Source organism: Jaculus jaculus, chromosome 19, assembly GCF_020740685.1.
Source record: "Jaculus jaculus isolate mJacJac1 chromosome 19, mJacJac1.mat.Y.cur, whole genome shotgun sequence".
Lineage (NCBI taxonomy): Eukaryota > Metazoa > Chordata > Mammalia > Rodentia > Dipodidae > Jaculus > Jaculus jaculus.
This window is the reverse complement of record NC_059120.1, coordinates 37,596,011-37,623,151: the sequence shown is the minus strand read 5'-3', so window position 1 is coordinate 37,623,151 and position 27,141 is coordinate 37,596,011. Positions and strand designations below refer to the sequence as shown.

General features: G+C 41.3%; 1 protein-coding gene across 2 annotated transcripts in view; it reads right to left on the bottom strand.

Annotated features, from left to right (window-relative positions):
• Csde1 (cold shock domain containing E1) overlaps positions 1–26,501 on the bottom strand; it is a 52,182-nt gene extending 25,681 nt beyond the window's left edge. The window contains exons 1-6 of one of the 2 annotated variants that reach the window (XM_004667538.2): positions 26,371–26,501; positions 14,134–14,519; positions 3,714–3,912; positions 2,656–2,765; positions 2,161–2,253; positions 1,452–1,549 (exon numbers count right to left, since the gene is read on the bottom strand). In XM_004667538.2, the coding sequence (XP_004667595.1) occupies positions 1,452–1,549; positions 2,161–2,253; positions 2,656–2,765; positions 3,714–3,912 (500 nt within the window). In that variant the 5' untranslated portion in view covers positions 14,134–14,519; positions 26,371–26,501. The remainder of the gene's footprint in view (positions 1–1,451; positions 1,550–2,160; positions 2,254–2,655; positions 2,766–3,713; positions 3,913–14,133; positions 14,520–26,370) is intronic. The other variant, XM_004667540.3, reaches the window with a different exon arrangement.
• Positions 26,502–27,141: the final 640 nt, after the last annotated feature.

Sequence of the window (27,141 nt, the reverse complement as noted above, 5' to 3'; positions counted from 1 at the left end):
ACCCCACCTCGAAAAAACCAAAACTAAAAATAAATAAATAAATAAATAAAAATAAAAAAAAATTAAGGGCCAGAGACAAGTCTTAGTGGTTAAGGCACTTGCCTGTGAAGCTTAAGGAACCAGGTTCAAGTACTCATGTAAGCACAAGGTGGCACATGTGTCTAGAGACCCTGGCACGCCCACTGTCTCTATTTGCCTCTTTCTCTCTCAAATAAATAAATAAATTTAATTAAACAAACCAAGAAGAATTGTATGTCATCCTGACTACCTTCTTCTATGCCTCCTTAATCTGCTCAGTAGGCGAGGCCAGAGAAAGTTTTAGATTCCTCATTCCAATTATACTTCTATTTTATCAATAACTGATTTTTAACTCCTCAAAGTGACTTGACATCACTCAGAAACCTCTGGTTTATCTTCCATGCTAACTCACACCACTACTACAAAGCATTATTACCATCACCACCACCCATTTGCAGAAATCTGTACTAGTCCAATAATAAAATAATAAAATAAAATCTGTAATAGTCCAGGGCTTTGAAGCACTCAAAGATTCCTATGATTATTTATAAAATTCAAACTCTACTCTTACAAAACAATCAATTCAACTCAAACTTTGAGCTACTATTTCCTCTACTCATAATACTTGTCTACTAGCCTGTCACTGTTCTCTCAAAACTTAACATCAGGGCTGGAGAAACGGTTCAGATGTTCAACCATTACTTGTACTAATTTTCACTGAACAAGCATGTCGTGATCATCTTCCTACTCTGATGTCTAGCACAGTTCATGTTACAGAATTTTCATGGACCCTTTACCCTCAGCTAGTGAATTAAAAGGTTATGAATGTATAAATTTAAAAACTATGTGCTTAAATCTTTCAAATTTTTATTTTCTTTTTTTTAAGTTTATTTTTATTTATTTGAGAGCGACAGAGAAAAGAGGCAGGGGAGAATATGAATGGGCACACTAGGGCCTCTAGCAACTGCAAATGAGCTACAGATGCATGAACCACCTTGTGCATCTGACTTACGTGGGTCCTGGGGAAACAGAGCCTTCAATCGGGTTCCTTAGGCTTCACAGGCAAGTGCTTAATCACTAAGCCATTTCTCCAGCCCTTCATTTGGTTTTTTGAGGTAGGGTCTCACTCTAGCCCAGGCTTATCTGGATTCACTATGTAGTCTCATGGTGGTCTCAAACTCACAGTGATCCTCCTACCTCTGCCTCCCAAGTGCTGGGATTAAAAACATGTGCCACCATGCCTGGCTTCTTTTGCTTTTTGAGGCAGGATATAATGTAGCACAGGCTGGCCTCTAACTCCTGATCCTCCTGTCCTCCCCAAGTGTTAGGATTATAAGTATGTGCCAACATACCTGGCTGTCACTTTAAATCTATTAATATGACAACAATAAAGATCATTTAAGTTATGAAAACTTTGATTGAAAAGAACTTACTGTTTATTGTTATCAATTACAAAGTTTATTTTATCTCCGGTTTCCAGCTGCACGTTCCCTTCCACATCTTCAGGAGTATAAGTCAGATAAAATACTTCCTGTGAATTAACAAGTTATTATTATTATCTTGGCAAGATGCATACGGACTACACACTGTTATTTACTTAAATATTTCTTATGCTGGCATTTTAATGTCAAATTTCTTAAGATTTGTTTTATGACAAGTTGTTTTATTCATATAAACACCCTTCCCCTCCATGGTGCTGATGACTTCTGTGAGTCCACAGCTGAGCAGCAATCCAAGTTCAAAAAGCTTAAACACGTGGAAGCATTTGCCCAGAGACTAGTTACATTTCAAAAAGACAATTTTTACATAAGGCATTCCAAACAAAAAAAACTGGAGTTAGTACTTAAAATGAACCAGAAATAAGGCCCACCCCACTCCCCACAACCCACCAAAAAGTGACTTAGGAGCATTTTACCTTAATGTTCTAACTAAGGTCACACTTGGGCAAGCTAACACACTTGGAAGTCCTATGGAAATTTTCTTTAAAAAAATTTTTTATTATGCTGCACTTGATGCCTCTGAGAAACCAAATTTAAAACTAATTTTAGCAACTAGCTTACGTTTTCTACTTTGAATTTTAAAGTACGCTTATAGATCACATGGTGGATCAGGCAAAGGTTTAAGAAAAATACACAAGTTTACCCCATTACGTTCGTAGCATACACTCCCTGTTGGACTCTGACCCGGGGCAGCTGGAGATTTACTCTCTAAGTTGTGAGGAACAGCGCACACAACCTACCAGTCAAAAAAAAAAAAATTTCCATTGCTAATCATTTCAGGAGCAGCACTGCGCAATATAAACTGAATTTTAATATCCTCTATACTATACACAGGGATGCATTTTAATATGATCCACAAGAGGATGCCATGCTGCCAAGTCTCAAACTTACAGGAAGCAAACTCACTGTAAGTAATGACTTAGGGTTATATGTAAACCCAAATTGACTCTTGACCATAATTTTATTTCAGGTCAAGAAATGCCAGTGCCTCTGAGATAATTTTAAAATATTTATCTTTATATACTATAGCTCTCTTCCGTGCAAACTGAGGAGTTGGGGGACAATCTTCCTTTTCTAATGTGAAAGATATGCAAAAATGCAGGGCCCTAAGAAAATATTAAGTATCAAAGTCACTAACTTGTCCATTCATTCGTTCTTCTGGGTGGATTTCTGGTTTTATCTTCACCAATTTGATAGCAATGGGTTTCCCAGTCCGCCGGTCAGATGATACTTCGAACTCAACATCATCTAAAATAAAGAATATGTTAATGTTTTGGAATAATGCTTTCCAAATAGTATCTCACTTCTGAGTTCTATGTAAGGTAACACTGAGTTGCCTTAGACCAGTTCTTAAGGTGAGGTCCCAAGGCCAGGAGCACCAACATTACCTGGGAGCTTAGTAGAAATGCAAATTCTTGGGCCTCACTTTAGACCTATGCAAAAACAAACTATGGCAATCAAATATAGCGATTGGTATTTAATAAAACTTCCAGGCATTTCTGATACACATAAATGTTTCAAGACCACTACTTTCAACTATGTCACATATTAAGTCTTAGATTTTTGCTGTTGTTTTTTCAAGGTAGGGTCTCACTCTAGCCCCGGCTGACCTGGAATTCACTATGTAGTCTCAGGGTGGCCTCGAACTCATGGCGATCCTCCTATCTCTGTCTTCCGAGTGCTAGGATTAAAGGCGTGCACCACCACACTGGGTAAGTCTTAGTTTTCAAGGCATTTACAAATTTCAAGGTATTACAAATGGGGCAACAGAAAGAGCATAACTTCTAGCAACTGTTTCCTTTAACCTCTCTATACTTCAGCTTCTTTAACCTGTAAAATGAGAATAATCCCTAACAAGCAGGACTATTGGGAAGACTGACTAAACTTACAGTAAACAACAAGTACCTAGAGCATTTGGTATATACCAAATACTCATGTTAGTCACTGTTCTACCTTATTTCTCAGACATGTTTTTTCAAAGAGCCCTCATATGACTTCAATCCTTTCAATATTTCAAATATCTAATATAAAAATACTCTTCTCTTTTTGTCAGTCTTTCATACCTCAAAAAGGTACCATGACAACATAAATAAGGATATATAGTTCAGTAAATAACACAACTAAAACTTTAGTTCTTAGCCACTGGCTTAAAACACCTTAATACACAAAAATCTACAACATAAATGGATGAATTACCTCCTACTTTTAAGTCCTGGAGGTTGCCATTATACTGTGAACAGTGGAAGAAAAGTCTAGCTTGACGTTCTGAACACTGAATAAATCCATAAGAGGTTAATAGTTTTTCAATAACCCCTGTTTCACGCAGTGCTGCAGAAGTACCATTGGGGTACCCATTGTGTCCATTGTTGTGGAGAAGGTTTGGATCAAAGCTCATCTGTTTTAAAAGAAAAAAGAACTCAATATATACAAATCTGCTTATTATCGCCACAGCATATTAAGTCTAATTCAAAAAATTATTTATGGAAGAAAGGCAAAGAAAACAGAAGTAAAATAGATTAAAAGGGAGACTTCCTAGGCTTTGCTACTGACATACTAATTAGCAAAACATTTAAGAACTAAATTTGTAAGGAATTACTCTCATATTAAAATTTTCACTTAACAAAGTAATTTCTGAAGTTTATATTAAGTTAAAGCAACTACATTAAAAGGTTTACATAAACATTAAATTACTAGAACAATTACAGAACCAGAGTTACTAACCCAAAAGAGTTGCTAACCCAAAACTATTAAAAATCTTTACCAGATTTGTTAACACCTATTTTCAAACTTAAAGATATTGTAATACTATTTGGTAAGCCAAGCAGGAGGAAGGCATGAAGTTAGTAGAGATTAACACAATAAAATCAACCTTCTATGCAATACTTAATTCAAATTAGTAAAACTGGTGCGATGGCATGCTTAATTTAAGTCTTTAAAAAGTAATCAAAATGGTAAGTTAGAAAGTTTCTGCTATTCTAAAATGCATGGTCATTTCACATGAACAATTAAAGACCTTTCACCTGCAAGAAACCCTTCACATTTCAGACACAATGAAATCTATAAATAATGTCATTTGTTTCTATGATTTGACTGAAACAATAGAAGCAACTGAAATGGAAGGCAAGGGAATCTGTTGAGTCATATACTATCACCTTGACTATTTCACTTTTAGAAAAATTATAAAAGTATTTTTAAGTATAAATGAAACATACAAGTAGAACAAAATCCTTAGCAAAGGCTAAATGAGTAATTCACTAGAGAAGCAACATTTCCAAGTCTTGAAAATGATTTTTAGAACTTTGAAATAAAATCTGACTTATAAACATTTCCACTTAACTGAAATATTGGGTGGTATTAACAAAAAGGAACCTACTTTCATTAGGGGAAAAAAAGAATAAAAAAAAAACCTTGAAAGATAAACCAAATATAAATAGTTAAAATCATATGCAAGATGGTCAAATATGAAAACCAAAGCCACAAAAACCAGCAAGTGGATAAATTCTAATTATTTGATATTCACCACTTTTATAGCTGTCATGTTATTAACTCAAATTTCACAAAAACCCAGTGGAAAGCAGTATTCTATCCTCATTTTACCAACAACAGGCATAGAGAAGGTACTCTTGCCAAAATCAAATGACAGACATCTCCAAGTAAGGTCTAACTCCACACCAGAGCTTCTTACAAGTAGCTGCTCTGTAATCTGATTAAAATGCAAATTCAAATACAGTGGAGGTGGGAGCTTGAGAGCCCTCCATCTCTAACAAGAGTCAAGATGACATCAATGCTTCTGACTCTGACATCTTTGAGCAGCAGTACCCTGAACTACTAATACTACCCTTCAAAACTCAAGGTTACAGAAATGATTAGGGAAATGACAGAGTGAGTCTGCAGGGTAGTTCAACCAGACTAACTAGCCCTGTAAGTCATGCTTGTAACACAAAGCAAGACAAGGCAGGATTGCTGCTTTTCTGACTTACAGATCTCTGGTATGTGGGGGTCCTCTTTTGTTTTTTATTCCCAGATGAGGTAGAAGATGAAGATAAAAGTAAAGAAAGTGAAGAAGGGGATGCAGGAGGGGGCTGAGGATCTGATGACACAGTAAATATGTTTTCCATGTCAAATAGCTGTGGTAATATAACAATTTTTAGAACTATGATTAATAACAATACATTTGGTATTCAATTTTGTACCATTTCAGAATTACTATTAGGCTAGTTTAGCAAACTACAAGTCATTTAATTAGATTTCTATTATGTGGAAACATTAACATTCAAAGTCAAACCAAAAAGTATTTTCAAATATATCAAACTATCATTATACCATGTTACCCATGATATTTTATTTATTTAAGAAAGAGAGAGAGAGAATATGGGCACTCTAGCCACTGCAAATGAACTTCAGATGCATGCACTGTCTTGTGCCTCTGGCTTTACATGGGTACTGGGGAAGTGAACCCAGGTCCTTAGGCTTTGCAGACAAGTGCCTTAACCACTGGGCTATCTCTCCAGCTCCCATAATTTTCTAAACATCATAAGGATATGGTTGGTGGATGAGACTTCAACCCAATTTCTTCCCAAAAAACAACTTTAGGGAGGAGGGAGGGAATTACCATGGGATATATTTTTATAATCATGGAAAATGCTAATAAAAATTTTAAAAAAACTTTAAATAGTAGTAATATTCTCAATCAGAACTTTCCCTAACAGACTATATATAAGTAACCCAGTGTGGTTACTGGAACTACATTTGTATCTACAGATAAAAAAATTAGTCTTTATTACTATATGTTTACAGTATAGCCCTCATAAATTATATTAAAAATTACTTAAATGTTGTTAGGAAAAGCTACAATTCCAAACAAGTTGTATAAGCCCTTGTTTATCTGCTCTCGTTACATTACATTACATGTGCCAGATTAAATGTGTAAAAATTTGGTTGTGTAGCTTTACAAGTAAACAAATAATTAAAAAATACTTCTGAAGAACGAACATTAGATGTAATTCAACTTCATTATGAAAGAAATGGCAATAAAATCTAGTAAGTATATAAAAAAATTAGCTGACCATGGCAGCAGAAATCTTTAATCCCAGCACACCGGAGGGAGGGTAAGAAGTAGGAGGATCAATGTGAGCTTGAGCCCACCCTGAGACTACATAGTGAATTCCAGGTCAGCTTGGGCTAGAGAGAGACACTACCTCAAAAAGACAAAACAATAGAGCTGGAATGATGGCTTGTGGTTAAGGTGCTTTCCTGCGAAGCCTAAGGACCCATGGTCAATCTCTCTCCAGATCCTACAAAAGTCAGATGCACAAAGGTGAGTAAAGCACAAGGCTGCATATGCACACTAGGTGGCGCAAGCATCTGGAGTTCCATTTTAGTGGCTGAGGCCCTGGCGTGCCAATTCTCTCCCTCTCCCTTGCTGTCTCTAAAAAATATAAAAATTAAATAACAAAAAGAGGCTGGAGAAATGGCTTAGTGGTTAAGACACTTGCCTTCAAAGCCTAAGGACCCTGGTTCAATTCCCCAGGATACAAGTAAGCCAGATGCACAAGGGGGTACATGTGTCCAGAGTTTGTTTGCAATGACTGGAGGCCCTGCCAGGCTTATTCTATCTGCCTCTTCCCTTCCCTCTCTTTCTCCCTCCCTCCAATAAATAAATTAAATAAAAAGTGTTTTTTGAAAGGGCTAGAGGGATGGCTCTGTAATTAAGGTGACACACTCAAGGTGGCACATGCATCTGGGAGTTCGTTTGCAGTGGCTGAAGGCCCTGGTGCACCCATTCTAGCTCTATCTTCCTCTCTCTGTGTTTAATAAAATGAATTTTTTTAAAAAAAGCTGGGTGTGGTAGTACATGCCTTTAATCTCAGCAATTGGGAGACAAAAAAAAATTAAGATCAAGACTATAATACGGACCTATATTAGCTGCAATAAAATATACCATGTATGTATTTTCACTGAAGTATTAATTCATGCATGATAAGATGAAGAAAAGCTAAGCATGGTGGTATATGCCTGTAATCCCAAAATGAGGAGAACAAGGGAGGAAGATTACTGTGGGGTCAAAATCAGCCTAGGCTACCATGAGTTCCAGATTTTGTGCTACAGAGTCAAACTCTGTTCTTTAATAGCAAAAAACAACCCACCCCCCCATAAAACAGTAACAACAAAACACATTTAAGGCAGGCATGGTGGCATTCACTTATAACTACCTAGCACTTGGGAGGCTGAGGAAGGAGACTTCAAGTACAAGTAAAGCCTGGGGCACATAGTGAATCCCAGACTAGGGGAGACCCTCTTGGCAAATGAAAATTCATCACATACATACCAACAACCCTTCCCCCAACACAAACTTAAAAAAAGCTTTTAGGCCACACTGTATCTAGTGAAAAGGAATAGTTTCATTATGAACAGGTAAACTATTTTCATAATTCATAGTATTTACATACACATCTTTGACCTGTTTTTAAGTGACAAGCAATATAAGTAAATTAATGTAAGACCATTATTTGAGAAACTGATGTAGACTACAACTTTCTTTAAACAATATTTTATGTTCAGAAGGCAGAGGTAGAAGGATAGCTGTGGGTTCAAGGACAGCCAGAGCTGGGCGTGGTGGCGTACGCCTTTAATCCCAGCACTCGGGAGGCAGAGGTAGGAGGATTGCTGTGAGTTCGAGGTCACCCTGAGACTCCATAGTGAATTCCAGGTCAGCCTGGGCTAGAGTGAGGCCCTACCTCAAAAAAAAAAAAAAAAAAAAAGACAGGTCAGCAAACACACACACACACACACAAAGCCAGGCGTGGTGGCACATGCCTTTAATCCCAGCACTGGGGAGACAAAGGTAGGAGGATCACAGTGAGTTCAAGGCCACCCTGAGACACAGTGAATTCCAGGACAGTATGGGCTAGAGCAAGACCCTACCTTGAAAAACAAAAAACAACAACAAAACCAAATAAATGGGCTGGAGATACAGCTTAGCAGCTAAGGCATAGGCCTGCAAAACCTAAAGACGCCGGTTCGATTCTCCAGCCCTAAAGTCACTTTCTTGCAAAGCTTAATGGTCTAGGTTCAATTCCCTAGTAATCACTTAAAGCCAGATGTATAAAGTGGCACAAGTATCCGGAGTTCCTCTGCAGTGGCAAGAGGCCCTGATACACCCAGACTTGCTTTCTCTCTTAAGTAAAACAAAAACAACAACAACAACAAACAAAAAAAAGAACAACACTACCACTTCCCCCCTTTTTTTTGCAGTAGGGTCTCACTCTGATCCAGGCTGACCTGGAATTTACTAGGTAGTCTCAGGGTGGCCTCAAACTCACGGCAATCCTACCTCTGCGTCTTGAGAGTTGGGATTAAAGGTGTGTGCCACCACGCCCGGCTATGTTTTGTTCTTTTTTTTAAAACTAGCTTTTGTGGTTGGGGATGTAGCTCAGGTGGTAAATACTTACCTAGCCCACATGAAACCCTGGGTTAAATTCCCAGTACCACAGAGCATGCCTGAAATACTAGCACTTGGGAGATGGAGGCAGAGGAATGAAAGTTTGGTTATATAGCAAGTTTGAAGCCAGCCTGGGACATATGAGATTTTTCCTTAAAACTAAAAAGAGGACTGGAGAGATGGCTCAGCAGTTAAAGGCACTTGCTTGCAAAGCGCTATAGCCTGGGTTCAATTCCTCAGTACCCACTGTAAAGCCAGATGCACAAAGTAGCACATATATCTAGAGTTCATATGCAAATAGCAGGAGCCTCTGGGGCACCCATACTCACTCTCTCAAATAAATAACTCAAAAAATATTTTAAAGTTATAAAAAAAAAAAGGCTGAAGAGATGGCTTAGCGGCTAGGCACTTGCTTGTAAAACCTACGGATCCTGGTTGGAGCCTCAATTCACCAGGACCCACATAAGCCAGATGCAGAAGGGGGCATATGCATCTGGAGTTTGTTTGCAGTGGCTGGAGACCCTGGTTCGCCCATTCATATATATTCTCTCTCTGTCATTCTCAAAAGTAATAAATAAAAATAAATTTAAAAATATATACACATACACACATATATAAAAGAAGAAAAAGAAAGACTAACACTTAGCACTGGTTCTTTAGTTACATCTTTACATTTAGTTTCTCTGAGATTTGTTTCCTCTACTGGAAAGACATAGCCTAAATGGCTTCCAAATTCACTTGAAAAATTCTCCTGTCTCTGGGGCTACAGGATGTTGAAGGTTGTACACAGGGCCTCATGCTTTCACAGCAAGCCATCACCCTAGCCCCATAAAACGAAATTTAAGCAAGCACCTTTAACCACTGATCCATCTCCCCATCTTCGTAAGATGAATTTTAAATGATCAGAATTTATAGTCTATCATTTCTTTGTCCTATATAAATACAGACCTCAAAGGTTGTTAGTATCATTACAGTTTCCAATAAAGAGTTACTCTAGACTCATATGCCACCTTGTGCATCTGGCTTTATGTGGGTACTGGAGAACTGAACTTGGGTCCTTAGGCTTTGCAGGAAAGCGCCTTAAGTGCTAAGCCATCTCTCTAGCCCTGCATCAATATTTTATTTTCTTATTCTTTCTTTTTTTTTTTTTGAGGTAGGGTCTTCCTCTAGCCCAAGTTTATCTGGAATTCACTATGTACTCTCAAGGTGGCTTTGAACTCATGGCAATCCTACCTCTTGACTCCCGAGTACTGGGATTAAAGGCATGCCCCACCACACCTGGCTATTTTTTGGTTTTTCAAGGTAGGGACTCTAGTCCACGCTGACCTGGAATTCACTATGTAGTCTCAGGGTGGCCTCAAACTCACAGCGATCCTCCTACCTCTACTTCCCGAGTGCTGAAATAAAAGGCATGTACCACCACACCTGGCTAAATTCTTTTATTATTTTCATTTATGAGAAGGAAGGAAGGGAAGGAGGGAGGAAGGAAGGAAGGGTGCTAAATTTAGGGCCTCCAGCCAGTGCAAATGAACTCCATGTGCCACCCTATGCATCTGACTTATGTGGGTCCTGAGGAATCATAGGTGAGCTGTTAACTACTAAACCATCTATCTGGCCCATTTTTTTGTTGTTATTATTATTTATTTTTTTGAGATAGGGCTTCACTCTAGCCCAGGCTAACCTGTGATGTGTAGTCTCAGAGTGGCCTCAAACTCATGGTGATTCTCCTACCTCCCAACTGCAGGGACTAAAGGTGTACATCATGCCTGGCTTCCAGTGCCCCCAACCCCTTGATCTATTAATTTATTTGCAAGTGGGGGACAGAGGGGCATGGAGAGATGATACAAGCAAACAAGCAGAGAGAGAGGGAGAGCATGGATGCAACAGGACTTGCAGCCACTGCAAACTTCAGATGCTGATGCGAATTTGTGCATCTGCTTTTATGTAGGTACTGGGGAATTGAACCCAGGTCATTAAGGCTTTGCAAACAAACACCTTAACAACTAAGCCACCTGTGAAATATTTATACTGAAGATTTTCTTATTCACTGGCTCCTTGTTTGCTAGGAATGGAAAAATTCAGATCATTTAGTTTCTGGTCACAGGTCTCCATGTACTTTATTATCATGCAATTATCATCAAGTTGCTCTGTTATTGTCTCACGCTTTAGGAGGTTCAAGTTTCTCTCCTTCTTCTTCTTCTTCTTCTTCTTCTTCTCTCTCTCTCTCTCTCTCTCTCTTTCTTTCTTTCTTTGAGGTAGGGCCTCACGTTAGCAGAGGCTGATCTGGAATTCACTATCTAGTCTCAGGGTGCCCTTGAACTCATGGGATCCTCCTATCATTGCCTCCAAAGTGCTGGGATTAAAGGTGTGCACCACCACGCCTGGGAAATTTTCTCTTGATGTTTCTGCTATGTCTTTGGGTATAGAAATGATCATTTTAGGGTTTGAGAGATGGCTTAGTGGCTAAGGTGCTTGCCTGTTAAGCCTAAGGATCCAGGTACCCAGCTAAGTCAGATGCACAATGGTGGCGCATATGATTGGAATCAGTTTGCAGTGGCAAGAGGCCTTGGCACACCCATTCTTTCTCTCTCAAACATATAAATAAGCCAAGCATAGTGGCACACACCTTTAATCCCAGCACTCAGGAGGCAGAAAGTAGGGGTAGGAGGATTGCCAGGAGTTCAAGGCCACACTGAGACTACATAGTTAATTCCAGGAAAGCCTGGGCTACAGTGAAACCCTACCTTGAAAAACCAAAATAAATAAATAAAATCTTTAAAAATTATCATTTTAGCAGGAAAAAAGCAAAAAAGAATTTATTATATTTGCCTGTTTGGGGGGTCATATTTAGACTATTTTGATCAACTCACGCACTGAAGTAATTCATGTGTATTCCCTCCCTCCTTCCTCTCTCTTTGTCAAAGTAGGATCTCACTCTAGCCCAGGGTGACCTGAAATGCACTTTAATTCCAGGCCGGCCTAAAATTCATGGCCCTCCCACCTAAGTTAAGTGCTGCAATTAAAGGTGTGTGCCAATAAGCCTGGCTATTTGTATGTAATTTCATACATATTCTTCATAAGCCTTTTTCTTTCTTGCCACTTTTATACTTACTCATACCTAAACATAAAACCAAAAAACAAATCCTCTTTAAAGTCAGGAGTTCCAAAGTATAATGACAAGTATTTATGTATATTAGACACCATGATGAAACCCAGTACTTTGTATTTCATAACTGGAGCTGTAGAGATGGCTTAGTGGTTAAGGCTCTTGCTCATGAAGCCTAAGGATCCAGGTTCAATTCCCTAGTACCCATGTAAGCCAGATGCACAAGGTGGAACATGTTTCTGGAGTTGCTTTGCAGTGGCTGGGGGCCCTGGTGTGCCCACTCTCTACCTATTTCCTTCGCTCTCTCTCTTAAATAAATAAATGTTATTTCATAATTATAAAAGCATGTTTTACAGTATCTATGTCAACTGCAGCATAATTCAATTTTAGTTAGTGATGTGTACATAAGGGTATATTAATCTATATTTTAACATGTTCATACAGAAAATATTTAATATATAAAGATATAAAATATGTAAAATCCCAAAGGGCCTGAGAAGTTGGCTCAGTTGCTAAAGAACTTATTTGCAAGGCCTAACAGTACCCACATAAAGCTAGATGCACAGGGGTGGCCCATGCATCTGGAATTCAGCTGCAGTGGTGGGGATGCCCTAGCATGCTCATTTCACTGTTTGCAAATAATAGAATATTTTTAAAAACAATTGAAGCGAGGCATGGTGGCACACACCTTTAATCCCAGTACTCTAGAGGCAGGGGTAGGGGATCATTGTGAATTAGAGGCTACCTGATACTACACAGTGAATTCCAGGTCAGCCTGGGCTACTGTAAGAACCTACCTAGAAAAAAAAAATTTTTTTTTAAACCCACAAAATTTAGCTACAACAAAACATTAAACATTCTCTAACTGGGCATGGTGATACACACCTTTAATCCCAGTACTCAGCAGGCAGAGGCAGGAAGATCACTGTGAGGTGGAGGCCAGCCTGGGACTACACAGTGAGTTCCAGGTCAGCCTAGGCTACAGTGAGACCCTACCTTGGGGGGAAAAATTCAGTAGTGGCACACACCTTTAATCCCAGCACTCAGGAGGCAGAGGAAGGTGGATCTCTGTGAGTTTGAGGCCACCCTGAGTCTACAGGTCAGCCTGGGCTAGAGTGAAACTCTACCTTAAACAACCAAAAAATATTTTTTTAAAAGAAAAACAGTATACAAATAACAAAAGAGTAGTTATCAGTTAAAGAATAATTCTAGGTTCCTATCACCCAGCTTTTCACTAAACTGGAAATAAAGGTCCAAGCGTTTCTGAAACAAAACTTTTTTTTTTTTTGGATGTAGGGTCTTGCTCTAACCCAGGCTCACTTGAATTCATTGTGTAGTCTTAGGGCAGCCTTCAACTCCCAGTGATCCTCCTTATCTGGTTCCAGAAAGTCTTTGTCCAGTTTCTTTTTTTCTTTTTATTTTTTTTAATTATTTATTTATTTATTTATTTATTTGAGAGCGACAGACACAGAGAGAAAGACAGAGGGAGAGAGAGAGAGAGAATGGGCGTGCCAGGGCTTCCAGCCTCTGCAAACGAACTCCAGACGCGTGCACCCCCTTGTGCATCTGGCTAACGTGGGACCTGGGGAACCGAGCCTCGAACTGGGGTCCTTGGGCTTCACAGGCAAGCGCTTAATCGCTAAGCCATCTCTCCAGCCCTCCAGTTTCTTTTTTAAATAATTTTTATTTGTCTGGGAGAGAGGGAGAGAAAGTATGTATAGGTGTCCCAGACCCTCCTGCCATACTCCAGATGTATGCATCACTTTGTACATCTGATTTTATGTGGGTGCTGGGGAACTGAGTCCAAGCCATTAGACATTGCAAGCATACACCTTTAACCAGTGAGCCATCTCTCCAGCTCCTTCAGTTACATTCTTAGGACTCTGCATATCTCCTCTATTTTAGCCTATATGCTACTGTGACATTTTGCAATATGATGCTCTAAGTCATAAGTCCATGACACCTTACTCATTTGCTTCTCTATTTCAGCACTAGCAATGCTTTGAAAGCATGTGAACCTACATGCTGAGCTTACAGAAGTGATTAACAAATGAAAAGTATAAACTTACCTCGCAGTGATAATCAAATATTGCACTTTCAGTAGTAGTTGCTGATTCTTCTTTTTCAGCACAAGTTTCAAAGGATGAAAGTTGCTAGTATTAAAAAAAAGAGCGAGAGAAAATGATCTACCAAGCTAATAAAGAATACAACTGCTGCTGCACCGGGCAATCTCACAGTACAGCACTGAAGAAAAAAAGACTACTAGCAGCGTTGGGAAGTGCTCTTTCAAAGCTGTTGAGTAGGCACAAACTTCTTGTTTCAGATCAAGTGTTGTGTCTTCAACTTAAGTGTACTCTTCTTTGGTCTTGGTGGTGGTTACGAGGTTTGTTCCTTGCCTGATCTGAACTTGAAGCAGCAGTTTCAGGTGGTAAAGTCTGTTCTGTTACACTTCATACTAGGAGGAAAAAATAAAGACATTAAGATACCACTTAAAGCATCAGGAACAGAGGAAGGAGAAGCTTTTTAATAAGTAGTAATGCAGAAAACTTGGAAGCACCCTCAATAGTACTTGAGAATGTTCAAGTAAGGGTTACTACTTTCTTAGGTATCACATAACTCAAGACCTAAACTATCCCAGTCTTTTGACCACCATCCCAAATAATAAGTTACACAGCCTAACATTTAATTTAGTACAAGCATTTGATAGATAACTAATGCTAAATTACGCTGTGTGGAAAACATGAAAGAATCTCCTCATAGTAGAGTTTACAATCTTGTTGAGAACAGTTGTAGTTGGAGAAAAACCACAGTCACTGGATAAAAATGCCTAAATGCTCAAGTAAGACACGTCACCTACTATTCTCCACTGTGTGAGCAGCAAAACAGAATGGTGAGCATAGACAATGAAGTTACAGAATGTGAACTCAATCTGGAAAAACAGGCCAAATTCTAGGAGAAAACAGGTGAATGTGCTAGGCAAGAAAAATCACATAAGCAAGACTGAAACAATATAGTATTATGGCATTTTTCTCAACCTTATACCAAGTAAAGTTCTTTGGCTTGAATGAGTATAGCAACATGAGTGTTTACAAGAGGAACTGAACAGAACAGCATGAACAGAACAAAGGGCCAGGTTAAAGTGGAAGGAGGAAATTTGGTGTGAGAAGTGGGACCAGATTATAAAGTATTGCAACTTGATATAAAACAGAGTGCCTTAATTCTTGGTGAAAAGTGTCTTAAGTTCATGAAGCAAACAAATCCACCCCCCCCACACACACACACACAAGGTCTCACTCTAGTTCAGGCTGACTTGGATTTCACTATGTAGTCTCATGGTGGCCTCCAACTCACGGTGATCCTCCAGCCTCCTGAGTGCTGGGATTAAAGGCGTGCGCCATCATGCCCAGCTCAAGCAAACAAATCTTACAGGAAGTGTTGCAGTGTAAATAGATGGAAAAATGTCCACAGGAAAAATAATTTTTTGTCATGACTCCAGTGTTAACTATATATCCTGTTAACCTGAAATACTTTTTATTTTCTTTTAAAAATACTTATTTCTATTTATTTGGGGGGGAGAGAGGGAGAGAAAGGCAAACACTGAGAGAGAATGGGTGCCCCAGGGGCCTCAGCCACTACAGAGAAATTCCAAACATAGCATCACCTTTTGCATCTGGCTTATGTGGGTCCTGGGGAATTGAACCTGTGTCCTTTGACTCTGCATGCAAGTGCCTTAACTGCTAAGCCACCTCTCCAGCCCCCAAAATACTTTTTTCACTTATTTACAAACAAAGAACTAAAGAATGGGCACACTGAGGCCTCTTGCCACTGTAAAGGAACTCCACATGTATATGACGCTTCGTGCATCTGGCTTTACCTGGACTGTAGAGAACCCGGGCCTTCGGGCTTTGTAAGCAACTGTCTTTAATGGCTAAGTCATCTCTCTAGCTCACAAAATATTTTTTAAAAGCGTTTTTTGTTTATTTTTACTTATTTATTGGGAGAGGGACAGAGAAAGAGGTGGGGGGGAAGGCAAGGGAAGGAGGGATTCGGCACGCCAGGGTTTCCAGCCACTGCAAACGAACTGCAGATGCATGCTCCCCCTTGTGCAACTGGCTTACATGGGTCCTGGGGAATGGAACCCCGAACCAGGGTCTTTAGGCTTCACAGGCATGCATTTAACCGCTAAGCCATCTCTCCAGCCATCAAAATATTTTTAAATTTATTTATTTTATTTTTTTTTATTTGAGAGCAAAAAATATTTTTAGATGGCATCCTTGCTTTACAGGCTGGTCTTGAATTCCCAGGTTCAGGAGATTCTCCTACTACCTCTGCTTCCCAAGCCGATGGGACTACAAGCACACACAAACATACACTGCAGCTGCCAAGTGAATGTTTTATGTAAGAACAAGGTGGGGCTGGAGAGACAGCTTAGTAGTTAAGGTGCTTGTGTACAGAAATGTAGCTAGCTTCAAGTAGGGCAACGTCTTTTGTGTATGTGTGTGATATGTAGAATCCCAAAGGCAGATGTAGGTTGTCTTCCTTGCAAGCTTTACATTTTATTTACTGAGTCAGGATATCTCAATTCAGCTAGCCTAATTACTCTTACTAATGACCCATTCTTTTCATGAGTTCCTGGTATCTGAACTCTGGTCCTCCTATTTGCATGGCAAGTGCTTTATTTACTGAGCCACCTCCGAAGCCCTCCTTGTCCAAGTCCATACCCACAAACCGTAAATCTTATTTGTGTTTTTCAAAATAGTTAAAATATTTTTATTTACTTATTTATTAAGGAAGGAAGGCATAGAGACAGAATGGGCATACCACAGCCTCTAACCACTGCAAATGAACTCGACTCATGTGCCACCACCATAGGCATCTGGCTTATGGGGGGAGGTAAGCCTGGGTCCTCAAGCTTTGCCGGCAAGCACCTTGAGCACTAAACTATCTCTCCTGCCCAACCCCACCGACCCCTTTCAGAAGGCATGATCTTGACAGGGAGTCCAAGTTAGTCTTAATCTTCCAAGGATTATAAATGCTTGACACTGCTTCTGGCTTAAACTTTTTAAATCTTCACTCAGGACTATCCTTTTTATTCCTCTCTTCCTACTCTTTCCTTCTTTTTCTATTTCCCAATACTTGAGATGGGACCAGGACCAGGGAAGCTCAATATTTTAGGGTTATCTTTTGTATTCACCTAGTGTGTACAAGGCAGTGTCCAGCACATCTGCCAATTCCACCTTTTCCATTTACACACACACACAATGAAAAACTCAAATTTCAGGATGGGGAGATGGTTTAGTGGTTAAAGAATGTGTGCCATTCACTAAAGCAATGAGGGGGTTTAAACCATTTATGGTGGTTTGAATGTGAAATATCCACCATAGCCTCCAGTGTTTATGATTAAGCCGCCTGCTTAAACCCCAGTTTATGTAAAGTTTGGAAGGTAGAACCTAGGCAGAAGGGATGTGTCAATGGGGGGGGCCTTGAGGTTATGTGTCTAGCTAGCTTACTCTGCTGTTATGACATGACATGATGCCCTGGCTGCTGCTCTAGCCATGTTTTTCCTGCCATGATGAAACCTGCCCTCCAAACTGTAGGCTGAAGCCAGGCATGTTAACACATGCCTTTATTTCCAGAAACTCAGGAGGCAGAGGTAGGAGGTTCGCCATGAGTTCAAGGCCATCCTGAGACTACATAGTGAATTCCAGGTCAGCCTAGACTAGGCCAAAATCCTTCCTTGAAAAGCCAAAAATAAAGAGCCAGTCGTGGTGCATGCCTTTTAATCCCAGCACCCGGGAAGCAGAAGTAGGAGAGTCATCTGAATTTGAGGCCATCCTGAGACTACATAATGAATTCTAGGTCAGTCTGACCTAGCATGATACCCTAACTGGAGAAGAAAAAAAAAAAAAAAGTAACTGCTACACCATCTCAGTTCAATAAACTAGCACTCACATAAATAATATGCATCTACATGTTACTCCCCCCTCCAAAAAAATAATCAATACAAGAGCCTACTACCACAAAGTTCAGGTGTCAGAGAATCTAAATTTGCTACCTCATATTAAGCGCTTGCCTGTGAAGCCTAAGGACCCCGGTTCGAGGCTCAATTCCCCAGGACCCACATTAGCCAGATGTACAAGGGGGTGCATGCGTCTGGAGTCTGTCTGCAGCGGCTGGAGGCCCTGGCACGCCCATTCTCTCTGTGTGTGTCTGTCTTTCGCAAATAAATAAAAAAATCAAAAGTTAAAAAATGAAAATAAACATTGACAATTCCCATCCCCCCATCCTGCCCCTCTCAAATTCAACCTCCAAGGAATCTCTACTTTCCAATTAATTTGCGTGTGTCTCTCTCCCAATGGTTGGTCTCAAATTCACTATGTAGCAGATAACCTTGAACTCCTGACCTTCCAGCCTCCACCTCTCAAGTACCAGGATTCTGGCATAGTTAACCTAACTTTCACACTTATTTTTTCTTCCTGTGGTTTGGAGATAGAAAGGAAGACTTCTGGCATGCTAAGCAAGCATTCTGATCAGAAGCTATACCCAAACACTGGTCTTATCTGGCTTTCCTTTTTCATTTTTAAAATGTTTTTTGGGGAGACTGGAGATATTGCTCAGCAGTTTAAGCATTTGCCTACAAAGCTTAATGACCCTGGTTCAATTCCCCAGTAACCATATAAAGCCAGATGCACAAAGTAGCACAAGTATCTGGAGTTTGTTTGCAGTGGCATGAGGTCCTGTTGTGCCCATTTTCTATGTAACTCTTGCTCAACCAAAAAAAAGTCTGAATGCTAAGTTATCAACCTCTTTTTCTTTTACTCAATAAGGAAATAGTAACATTAGTTTTCAACTAATTTCACATTATTTCAAGAGTTTAAGCTAATTCTTTTACTTAAACATAGCTATTTGTCATGGCACCTATCTAAATATTATTGCCACCTGTTTATGTGCAGATATTTTTTTTCCAAAGTTTTTTTTGAGGTAGGGTCTCACTCTAGCCCAGGCTGACATTGGACTCACAGGGATCCTCCTAGCCCACCTTAGCCTCCAAGCCACCATTCAGCTGTTCCCCCACCCCAGGTAGGGTCACACACTAGTCCAGGCTGACCTGGAATTCCCTCAAGGGTAGTCTCAAACTCACACAGAGATTCTCCTACCTCTACCTCCTGTGTGAGTAAGCCACCAAACCTGGCTTCAGCTGTGATTTTTTTTCTCTCTATTTGAGAGAGGGGGAAGGAGGGAAAGAGGATATGAATGAATATGGGCACAACAGGGCCTCCAGCCACAGCAAACAAACTCTATATGCATGTATCACTTTGTGCATCTGGCTTACATGGGTACTGGGAAATCAAACATGGGTCCTTTGGCTTTGCAGGGAAGTGCCTTAACTGCCAAGCCTTCTCTCCAGGCAACCCCCCCCCTTTAAATTACTGTTCCCTCAGCTGCTTTTTGTCCAGGATCTAGAAGAAGCCAAGAATTATTTTTAAGTATTTTATTTATTTGCAAGCACAGAGACAGAAGATACACACAGAAAGACAGGGAGAGGGAGAAAAAGACAATGGGTGCACCAGGGTCTCAAGCCACAGATGCATGGGCCACTGTGCAGCTGGCTTTATGTGGGTACTGGGTAAATGAACCAGGATCATTAGGCTTTGCAGTCAAGCACCTTAACCACTGAGCCATCTCTCCAGCCCAAAAGCCAGGAATTTATCAGGCACTAAACACAGGCTGAATTGATATATTTACATGGTTTATAAAATCCACCTAAAATGTATCACAAGACCTGGTCCATCATTTTGACAAATTATCCTGCAAATATGCCAGCACTTACATACAGAGCATATATAATAAACAAAAGATTAAGCCAGTCTACAATGCTACCTGACCCACTTCCTTCAGGGAAACACCAAGGCCCAAATGGTCAGATATCAACTGCTAGATATTTTCTTGAGCACTATACTTAGGAACTTTTTAAAATATGTAATTATTTTAGAGAGACAGACAATGCCGGATGTGGTGGCGTATGCCTTTAACCCCAGCACTCGGGTGGCAGAGGTAGGAGAATTGCCAAGAGTTCAAGGCCACTCTGAAACTACATAGTTAATTCCAGGAGAGCCTGAGTTGAAACACTACCCCTCGACAAACCAAAGAGACACAGTCTGGGCACTCCAGGGTGACTAACCACTGAAATCAGATTTCAGATGCATGTCGTCACTTTGTACATCTGCTGATACATGGGTACTGAGAAATCAAACCCAGCTGTCATGCTCTGCAGGGTCCTCCAACAGATAAGCCATCTCTCCAGCCTTAAGAAATTTCTCAATGCAGAAAAAAGGTTACAAGTAGCACAAGTCTTTAATCCCAGCACTCTGGAGACAGAGGTAGAGGATCACCAGTTTTGAGGCCAGCTTGGCATTAGAGAGTGAATTCAAGTCACCTTGGGCTAGAGTGAAACTCCACCTCAAACAAAAAAAATTTCACCTCTGCCTCCCGAGTGCTGGGATTACAGGCGTGCGCCATCACAGCCGGCTCATTGTTTTATTTTTTAAAAAACATTTTATTTTTAATTTTTATTTATGTATTTGAGAGAGGGAAAAAAGGGAGATAAGAGAGAGAAAAGGGGTGCACCAGGGCTTCCAGCCACTACAAACTAACTCCAGATGTGCATCTGGCTTATGTAGGTACTGGGGAATCGAAACTGAGGTCCTTTGGTTTTGCAGGCAAGTGTCTTAACCGCTAAGCCATCTCTCAAGCCCCTCATTGTTTTATTTAACCAACTATATTCAAAACATTACTGTCTGCAAGTATAGAGTAATTCATACATCCCTTGAAATCCAATTATTTCACAACTAGAGTATGTTTCAGCTCAGATTAACCTTATTTTATTTTGCAATTTATTTAAGCATGAGGAGAATGACCATGCCAGAGTCTCTGGCCACTGCAAATGAACTTCACATGCATGTGCCACATTGTGCACCTGATTTTATTTGGATACTAGGGAATGGAACCCATCAGGCTTTGCAAGCAAGAGCTTTTAACTGCTGAGCCATCTCTGCAGCCTATGAGATTAATCATATTTTAAATGTACAAAGACCACATGTGGCTTAGTGGCTACCACATTCCAGTGTAAGCATAACTGGAGACAGAAAAGTATGCATAATAAGGAAAGGTAAGGTCGCTTGGCAAAGATTTTTCACTAACAAAAGAGGGCAATGTTCAGCACAAACTGGATCATAGGAGCTGGTAGTTGCCAAGTTGGAGAAACACAAGTGCAAATAACTGGTTACGTATTGGCTGTGCTGTAACTGCAAACCAAGAATAGTTTACAAGTGCAACGGGGTAGAACTGCTGATCAACTTATTTAATTTCACACTAATGTTCTACCTCAGCATAAAAATGGTAAGAATCTAATACTAATACAGAGAACTTTCTAAACTCTGGTTGTACAAAAGAAATTTGTAAGTAATGATGGGTCTAAGAAAACAAATAAGAAGCCAGATGTCATGGAGCATACCTTTAATCCTAGCCCTCAAGAAAGAGGTAGGAGGACTGACACGAATTCAAAGCTAGACTAAGCTAGAGTGAGACGCTACCTCAAAAAAAGAAAAAAAGAAAGCAAGTGCCTTGTCATTCTCACTATAGCAGTTTCATCATTTAGGTCATTCTAGCTTTATTAAATCTAAAATACAATTACAATTTTTCTGGCTGTAATAATTGTGAAAAACCTCAAATGTTGGAATTACAGTTCATTTTGGGTCAAGGGCCGAGCATGATGGCACACACCTTTAATCTCAGCATTTGGGAGGCAGAGGATTGTCAGGAGTTCGAGGCCACCTGGAAACTACAAAATGGATTCCAGGTCAAGGACTAACTAGAAAGAAACAATGCACTCCTGCCTCCCCCCAAAACACAGTCTAAAATCTCAAAATGATTCTGTTTCTGTCTCTTTGCTTGCAAACAGACTAGTAAAAAAAGTCAAGGAAGCTAGAGAGATGGCTTAGCAGTTAAGGTGTTAGCTTTCAAAGCCAAAGAGCCCAGGTTCGAGTCCCTAAACCAGATGCACAAGGTGGTGCATGCATCTGGAGTTCGTTTGCAGTGGCTGGAGACCCTGAACACCCATTCTCTCTCTCAAATAAATGAAAATTAATTTTTTTTTAAACCAGTCAAAGGCCGGGTGTGGTGGTGCATGCCTTTAATCCCAGCACTCCACTCAGGAGGCAGAGATTGGAGAACCACTGAAGAGTTCCAGGTCACCCTGAGACTATGTAGTTAGTTAATTCCAGGTCAGCCTGGGATAGAGTGAGACCCTACCTGGAAAAACCAAACCACCACCACCAAAAAAACAGTCAAGCTCAAGTTACACTTACACACATATCAAACAAAAAGGATTAACTCTTCAAGGCTATTCTGTAGGGGGAAAGAGGGGAAAACGGGGGAGAGAAAACAGGATATCACATGAACTTTCATTCTCAATTTTCATTTGCTTGAAATTTACAAAAAATTTTAATCATTCCTTTAAAGGTCACATTTGTGACGTCAGAACTTATTTACAAAAAATGAAAACCTATCTTCTGTGCTTCAAATACTTAACTTTTCAGCTCAGCTGCTATAAATACTCATCTCTATGGTAAACATCCAGAGCAGCTGCAAAACCAAGCTATCACCACCTCTTTTTTATCTTGGTCCTAAGACTAAAAAGAAGGATGAACACTTACCTAAGTTTTAGGATTCAGGTGTCTGTTTATGCATATAAATGTGTATATACGCCACCTCACATACAAAATCCCCTTCTTACCAGTGTAGCACTAAGAACTTGACTTCTAACATCTTAAAAAGTAAAAATTAGCCTTTTAGCAGCTTAAATTCATGAGCGGGCTTGTTATGGTGGTACACACCTTTAATCCCAGCATCGGGAGGCATAAGTAGGTGGATCACTGTGAATTTGAGGCCAGCCTGAGGCTACAGAGCAAAGTGAGTTCCAGGCCAGCCTGGGCTAGAGTTAGCTTCTACCCTGAAAAAGAAAAAAAAATGCACAGGGCTTTAATTTGGAACTTACCCTACCTCAAAAAAAAAAGTAAAAAGTATCACTCTAGCCTTGGGTGACCTGAGTATCACTCTGTAACTCCAGCCTGGCCTCAAATTGACAGTGCTCCTTCAACCTCTGCCACCAAATGCTGGGATTAAAGGCATGCAACAACCACACCCAGCTTTTTTCATTTTTTTTGAGGTAGGGTCTCACTCTAATTCAGGCTGACCTATTCACTATGTAGTATCAGGTTGGCCTTGAACTCACAGCAATCCTCCTACCCCTGCCTCCTTAGTGCTGGGATTAAAGGCGTGCGACACCACGCCCTGCTGGTTTCTTTATTTTTGAGGTCTAGCCCAGGCTGACCTGGAATTGACTATGAAATCTCAGGCTAACCTTGAACTCACAGTGATTCTCCTTATTGCTGGAATTAAGAACCACGTTCGATTCTCTCGGACACACGTAAACCAGATGCACAAGGTGGCACATGTGTCCGGAGTTCATTTGCAGTGGCTGAAGTCCCTGGCGTGCCCATTCTCTCTCTGCCTCTTTCTTTTTCGAATAAATAAAAGACGTATTTTTTAAAAAAAGGTGTGTGCCACACTTGGTAGGGACCCACACTTTAATTTTTGTTTTTTAAAGCAGGGTCTCACTCTAGCCCAGGCTGACCTGGAAAGAATTCACTATGTATTCTTCTCAGGCTGCCTTCTAACTCAGAAATCCTCCTATCTCTGCTTCCCCAGTGCTGGAGTTAAAGGTGTGCACCAACACAGCTGGCTTGGAGCCTACATTTTTTTAAAAAATAGATATTTTCTTAGCCAGCAGGTTAGCACACGTCTTTAATCCCAGCACTCTAGAGGTAGTGAGATTGTGGAGAGTTACAGGTCAGCCTGAGACTACAGAGTGAGTTCCAGGTGAAATTGGCCTAGAGCAAGACCTTACCTTGAAAAACCACAAGAAAAAATTTCTTTCTTTGTTTTCTTTTCAGGCTCACAGTGGTAGTCCTACCTCGGCCTCCCAAGTGCTGGGATTAAAGGTATGCACCACCAGGCCCAGCTATTTATTTTAGAGAGAGACAGAGAAAATGGGAATGAGGCAAACAGTGGGTGCGCCAGGGCCTCCATACACAGCAAACAAACTCCATGCCTTGGTTTCTTGAGTGCCTTCCAGGCCTGGGCTTATCATACCTGGTTAAAACCTGTGATCCCTCTGCCTCTTTCTCCTTTGTGTTGTCACTCCAGGTCTGGACATCACACTTGTTTCCAACCCCTCTGCCTCTGTCTTTTGAATGTTGTGCACCACCTAGTGTTTCTGGCTTGTGTGGGTCTGGGAAATTGAACCTCGGTCCTTCCGCACATGCCTTAACTGCTAAACCATCTCTCCAGCCCAGAGTCTATATTAAAAAAACTTTTTTTTGTTTGTTTTGATTTATTTGAGAATGACAGAGAGAGAGAGAAAGAGAGAGAATGGGGCCTCCGGCCACTGCAAATGAACTCCAGATATGTGCGACCCCTTGTGCATCTGGCTAACATGGGTCCTGGGGAATCGAGCCTCGAGCGGGGGTCCTTACGCTTCATGCACTGAACGGTTAAGCCATCTCTCCAGCCCAGAGTCTATATTTTTAAAAGAGTAGACTGAAGCCGGATGTGTAGTGCACACCTTTAATCCCAGCACTCAGGAGGCAGAGGTGGGAGGATTGCTGTGAGTTCGAGGCCACCCTGAGAATTGAGAGTTAATTCTAGGTCAGCCAGAGCTAGAGAGAGACCCTACCTTGAAAAACCAAAAGTAAATAAATAAGAAGAGTAGATTGAACCGGGCATGGTGGCACACACCTTTAATCCCAGCACTCGGGAGGCAGTGGTAGGAGAATCGCCAAGAGTTCAAGGCCACCCTGAGACTACAAAGTTAATTCCAGGTCAGCCTGAACCAGAGTGAGACCCTACCTCGAAACCCCCCCCAAAAAAAAATAAATAAAAAAAAAAGAGTAGACTGGAGCATACCAGAGGCAGATAATGGATAGTCAGCTCAAGGCTGGAACAATGTAGCCCAGGCCAGCCTTGAGCTGACTAGCTCTCTGGTTGTGGAACTGCTAATTCACACAACAAAATTGAAGTTTTTCAAACTTAACTACCAGAGTACTTCGAGCATTCGCCCTGCCTTTATTCTTGCTTAAAGAGGACTACCTTTTCCACTTATTTTAGGTGCAAAACAAGTAAATTAGCTAGCTCATTAACGTTCAGATTCCTCTTTGCAGTGTCGTTTTGGGGAGTGCTCTGCCTCACCTGTGAGTCAAGCTAAGTACCAGCATGTAGGCGTTCTTTTGCAGCACAGTAGCCTTAGCATTGAGATACGCTACTGTTAAGACATCGGATGTTTAAAACAAAACAAACACACAAACAAACAAAAAACTCCCATATGTCTCCAATGTGCTCTAAAAACTACATGAAATGAGGATGCCAGGCCATTCACTGCACAATGTAGGCCATCACTTGCACTATGTCAGGGAGGATACCAACTAACTCTCACAACTCAAGATGTAAGGGTAGGAGACGCATGCCTAGCTTAGGGACTGGTTCAAATGCCAAAAAGAAGACAGACATGGTAGCTGTAAGTGATGGAAAGTAAAGATGTCAATTCTACCGCCCTACTGTCAGACGTGGTTGGGGAAAAAAAAGATGTCCCTAAGCACTTCCCCTACATGGAGCGGGGTCTCCATCCACACACAAAGAAGGCGCCACTGCCGCACTGCGCTCTGGAACTCGTAGTCACATCCCCAAGGAGGGTCCGGAGACACTAGGCCCCTTTTCCATGCCTCTTCCAGCCGCACACAAAGGACCGCGCCACCACCCCCTCGCCCCGCCCGTCGGGACTTGTAGTTCCCGTTTCCCCCGCTGAGCCGCAGAGAGGGACGGGGACAGACTACAGCTCCCGGCAGCCTCCGCGCCCAAGCCCCGCACCCTCGGCCTCCATCTTGGCTGCGGTCGGAGCCTCCATTTTCGCTCCCTCCCCCCACTCTGGTCACCGCCACCACTACCACCACGCGCGCCCCTCGGACCTCAACTCCCCGCCTCAGCTGTGCGGCCCGGCATGAGGCCCGGACGGTTGAACGGGGGACGAATGGAGAAGCCCCGGGGCAGGAACTCGGGAGGAGACATACCCAATTCAGAATTCTAGGAGTGCCCACCTTGACTCAAAAGTCACTCACGTCAGCCTCGGTCTTCTCACCCGCCCGTAGCCTGCCTTCTTGCTACCCCCAGTTGAACCCTGAGGTCGTACTCACCCCAACAGCTCAGCGCCCCCTCTCCAGCGCCGCCATAAGCAGCACGGCCCGGTACGTAGGAATAAATCTCGCTTCTCTCGCGAGATTTGCAGGCTCCAAGCGCGTGCACGGGAAGGGGGCGTGCTCCTAGTACGCATGCGCACCAGGGCTGAGTGACGCTAACTAGAGCGCTGCTCGGATACACAACCAACCTGGTGAACACTTTCTCCTGCGTTCTCACCGCGGGGTACTTACTCCAAGAGGCAATCTTCGTGTTTACTGACTCCGCTGGGACGCTAGGGGCGGGGTGGCAAATGATTTCAGGCGTCTCTGGTCTTTGCAATCCTAAATATAAGGCAGATAGTGAGACTTGAGTTAAACCTTGAGCACAAATTCTAAGAGCGCATCCGAAATTGTCATAAAAAGGATTTCTTTACTTGGTAGCAGAGGCCAGTAAAAAAAAAAAAAAAAAAAAAAAAAAAAAAAAAAGGATTTCTTTAAATAGCAGTAACTGGGAAGTCCTCAAACCCAACTGTCTCTACTCAAGTACACAGCATTCTCTCTCTTGTCTCAGACAGTAGGGTGGAATTTCATTATAGAGTCAGTTTTATATTTATTTTATTTTGTTTTGTTTTGTTTTTAGGTAGAGTCTTGCTGCTGCTCAAACCAGCTTGGAATTCACTATGTAGTCTCAGGCTGGCCTGGAATTCATGGCGATCCTTCCAAGTACAGCTACAGTGGCGCATGCATCTGGAGTTCACTTGAAGTGGCTAGAGGCCCTGGTGTGCCCAT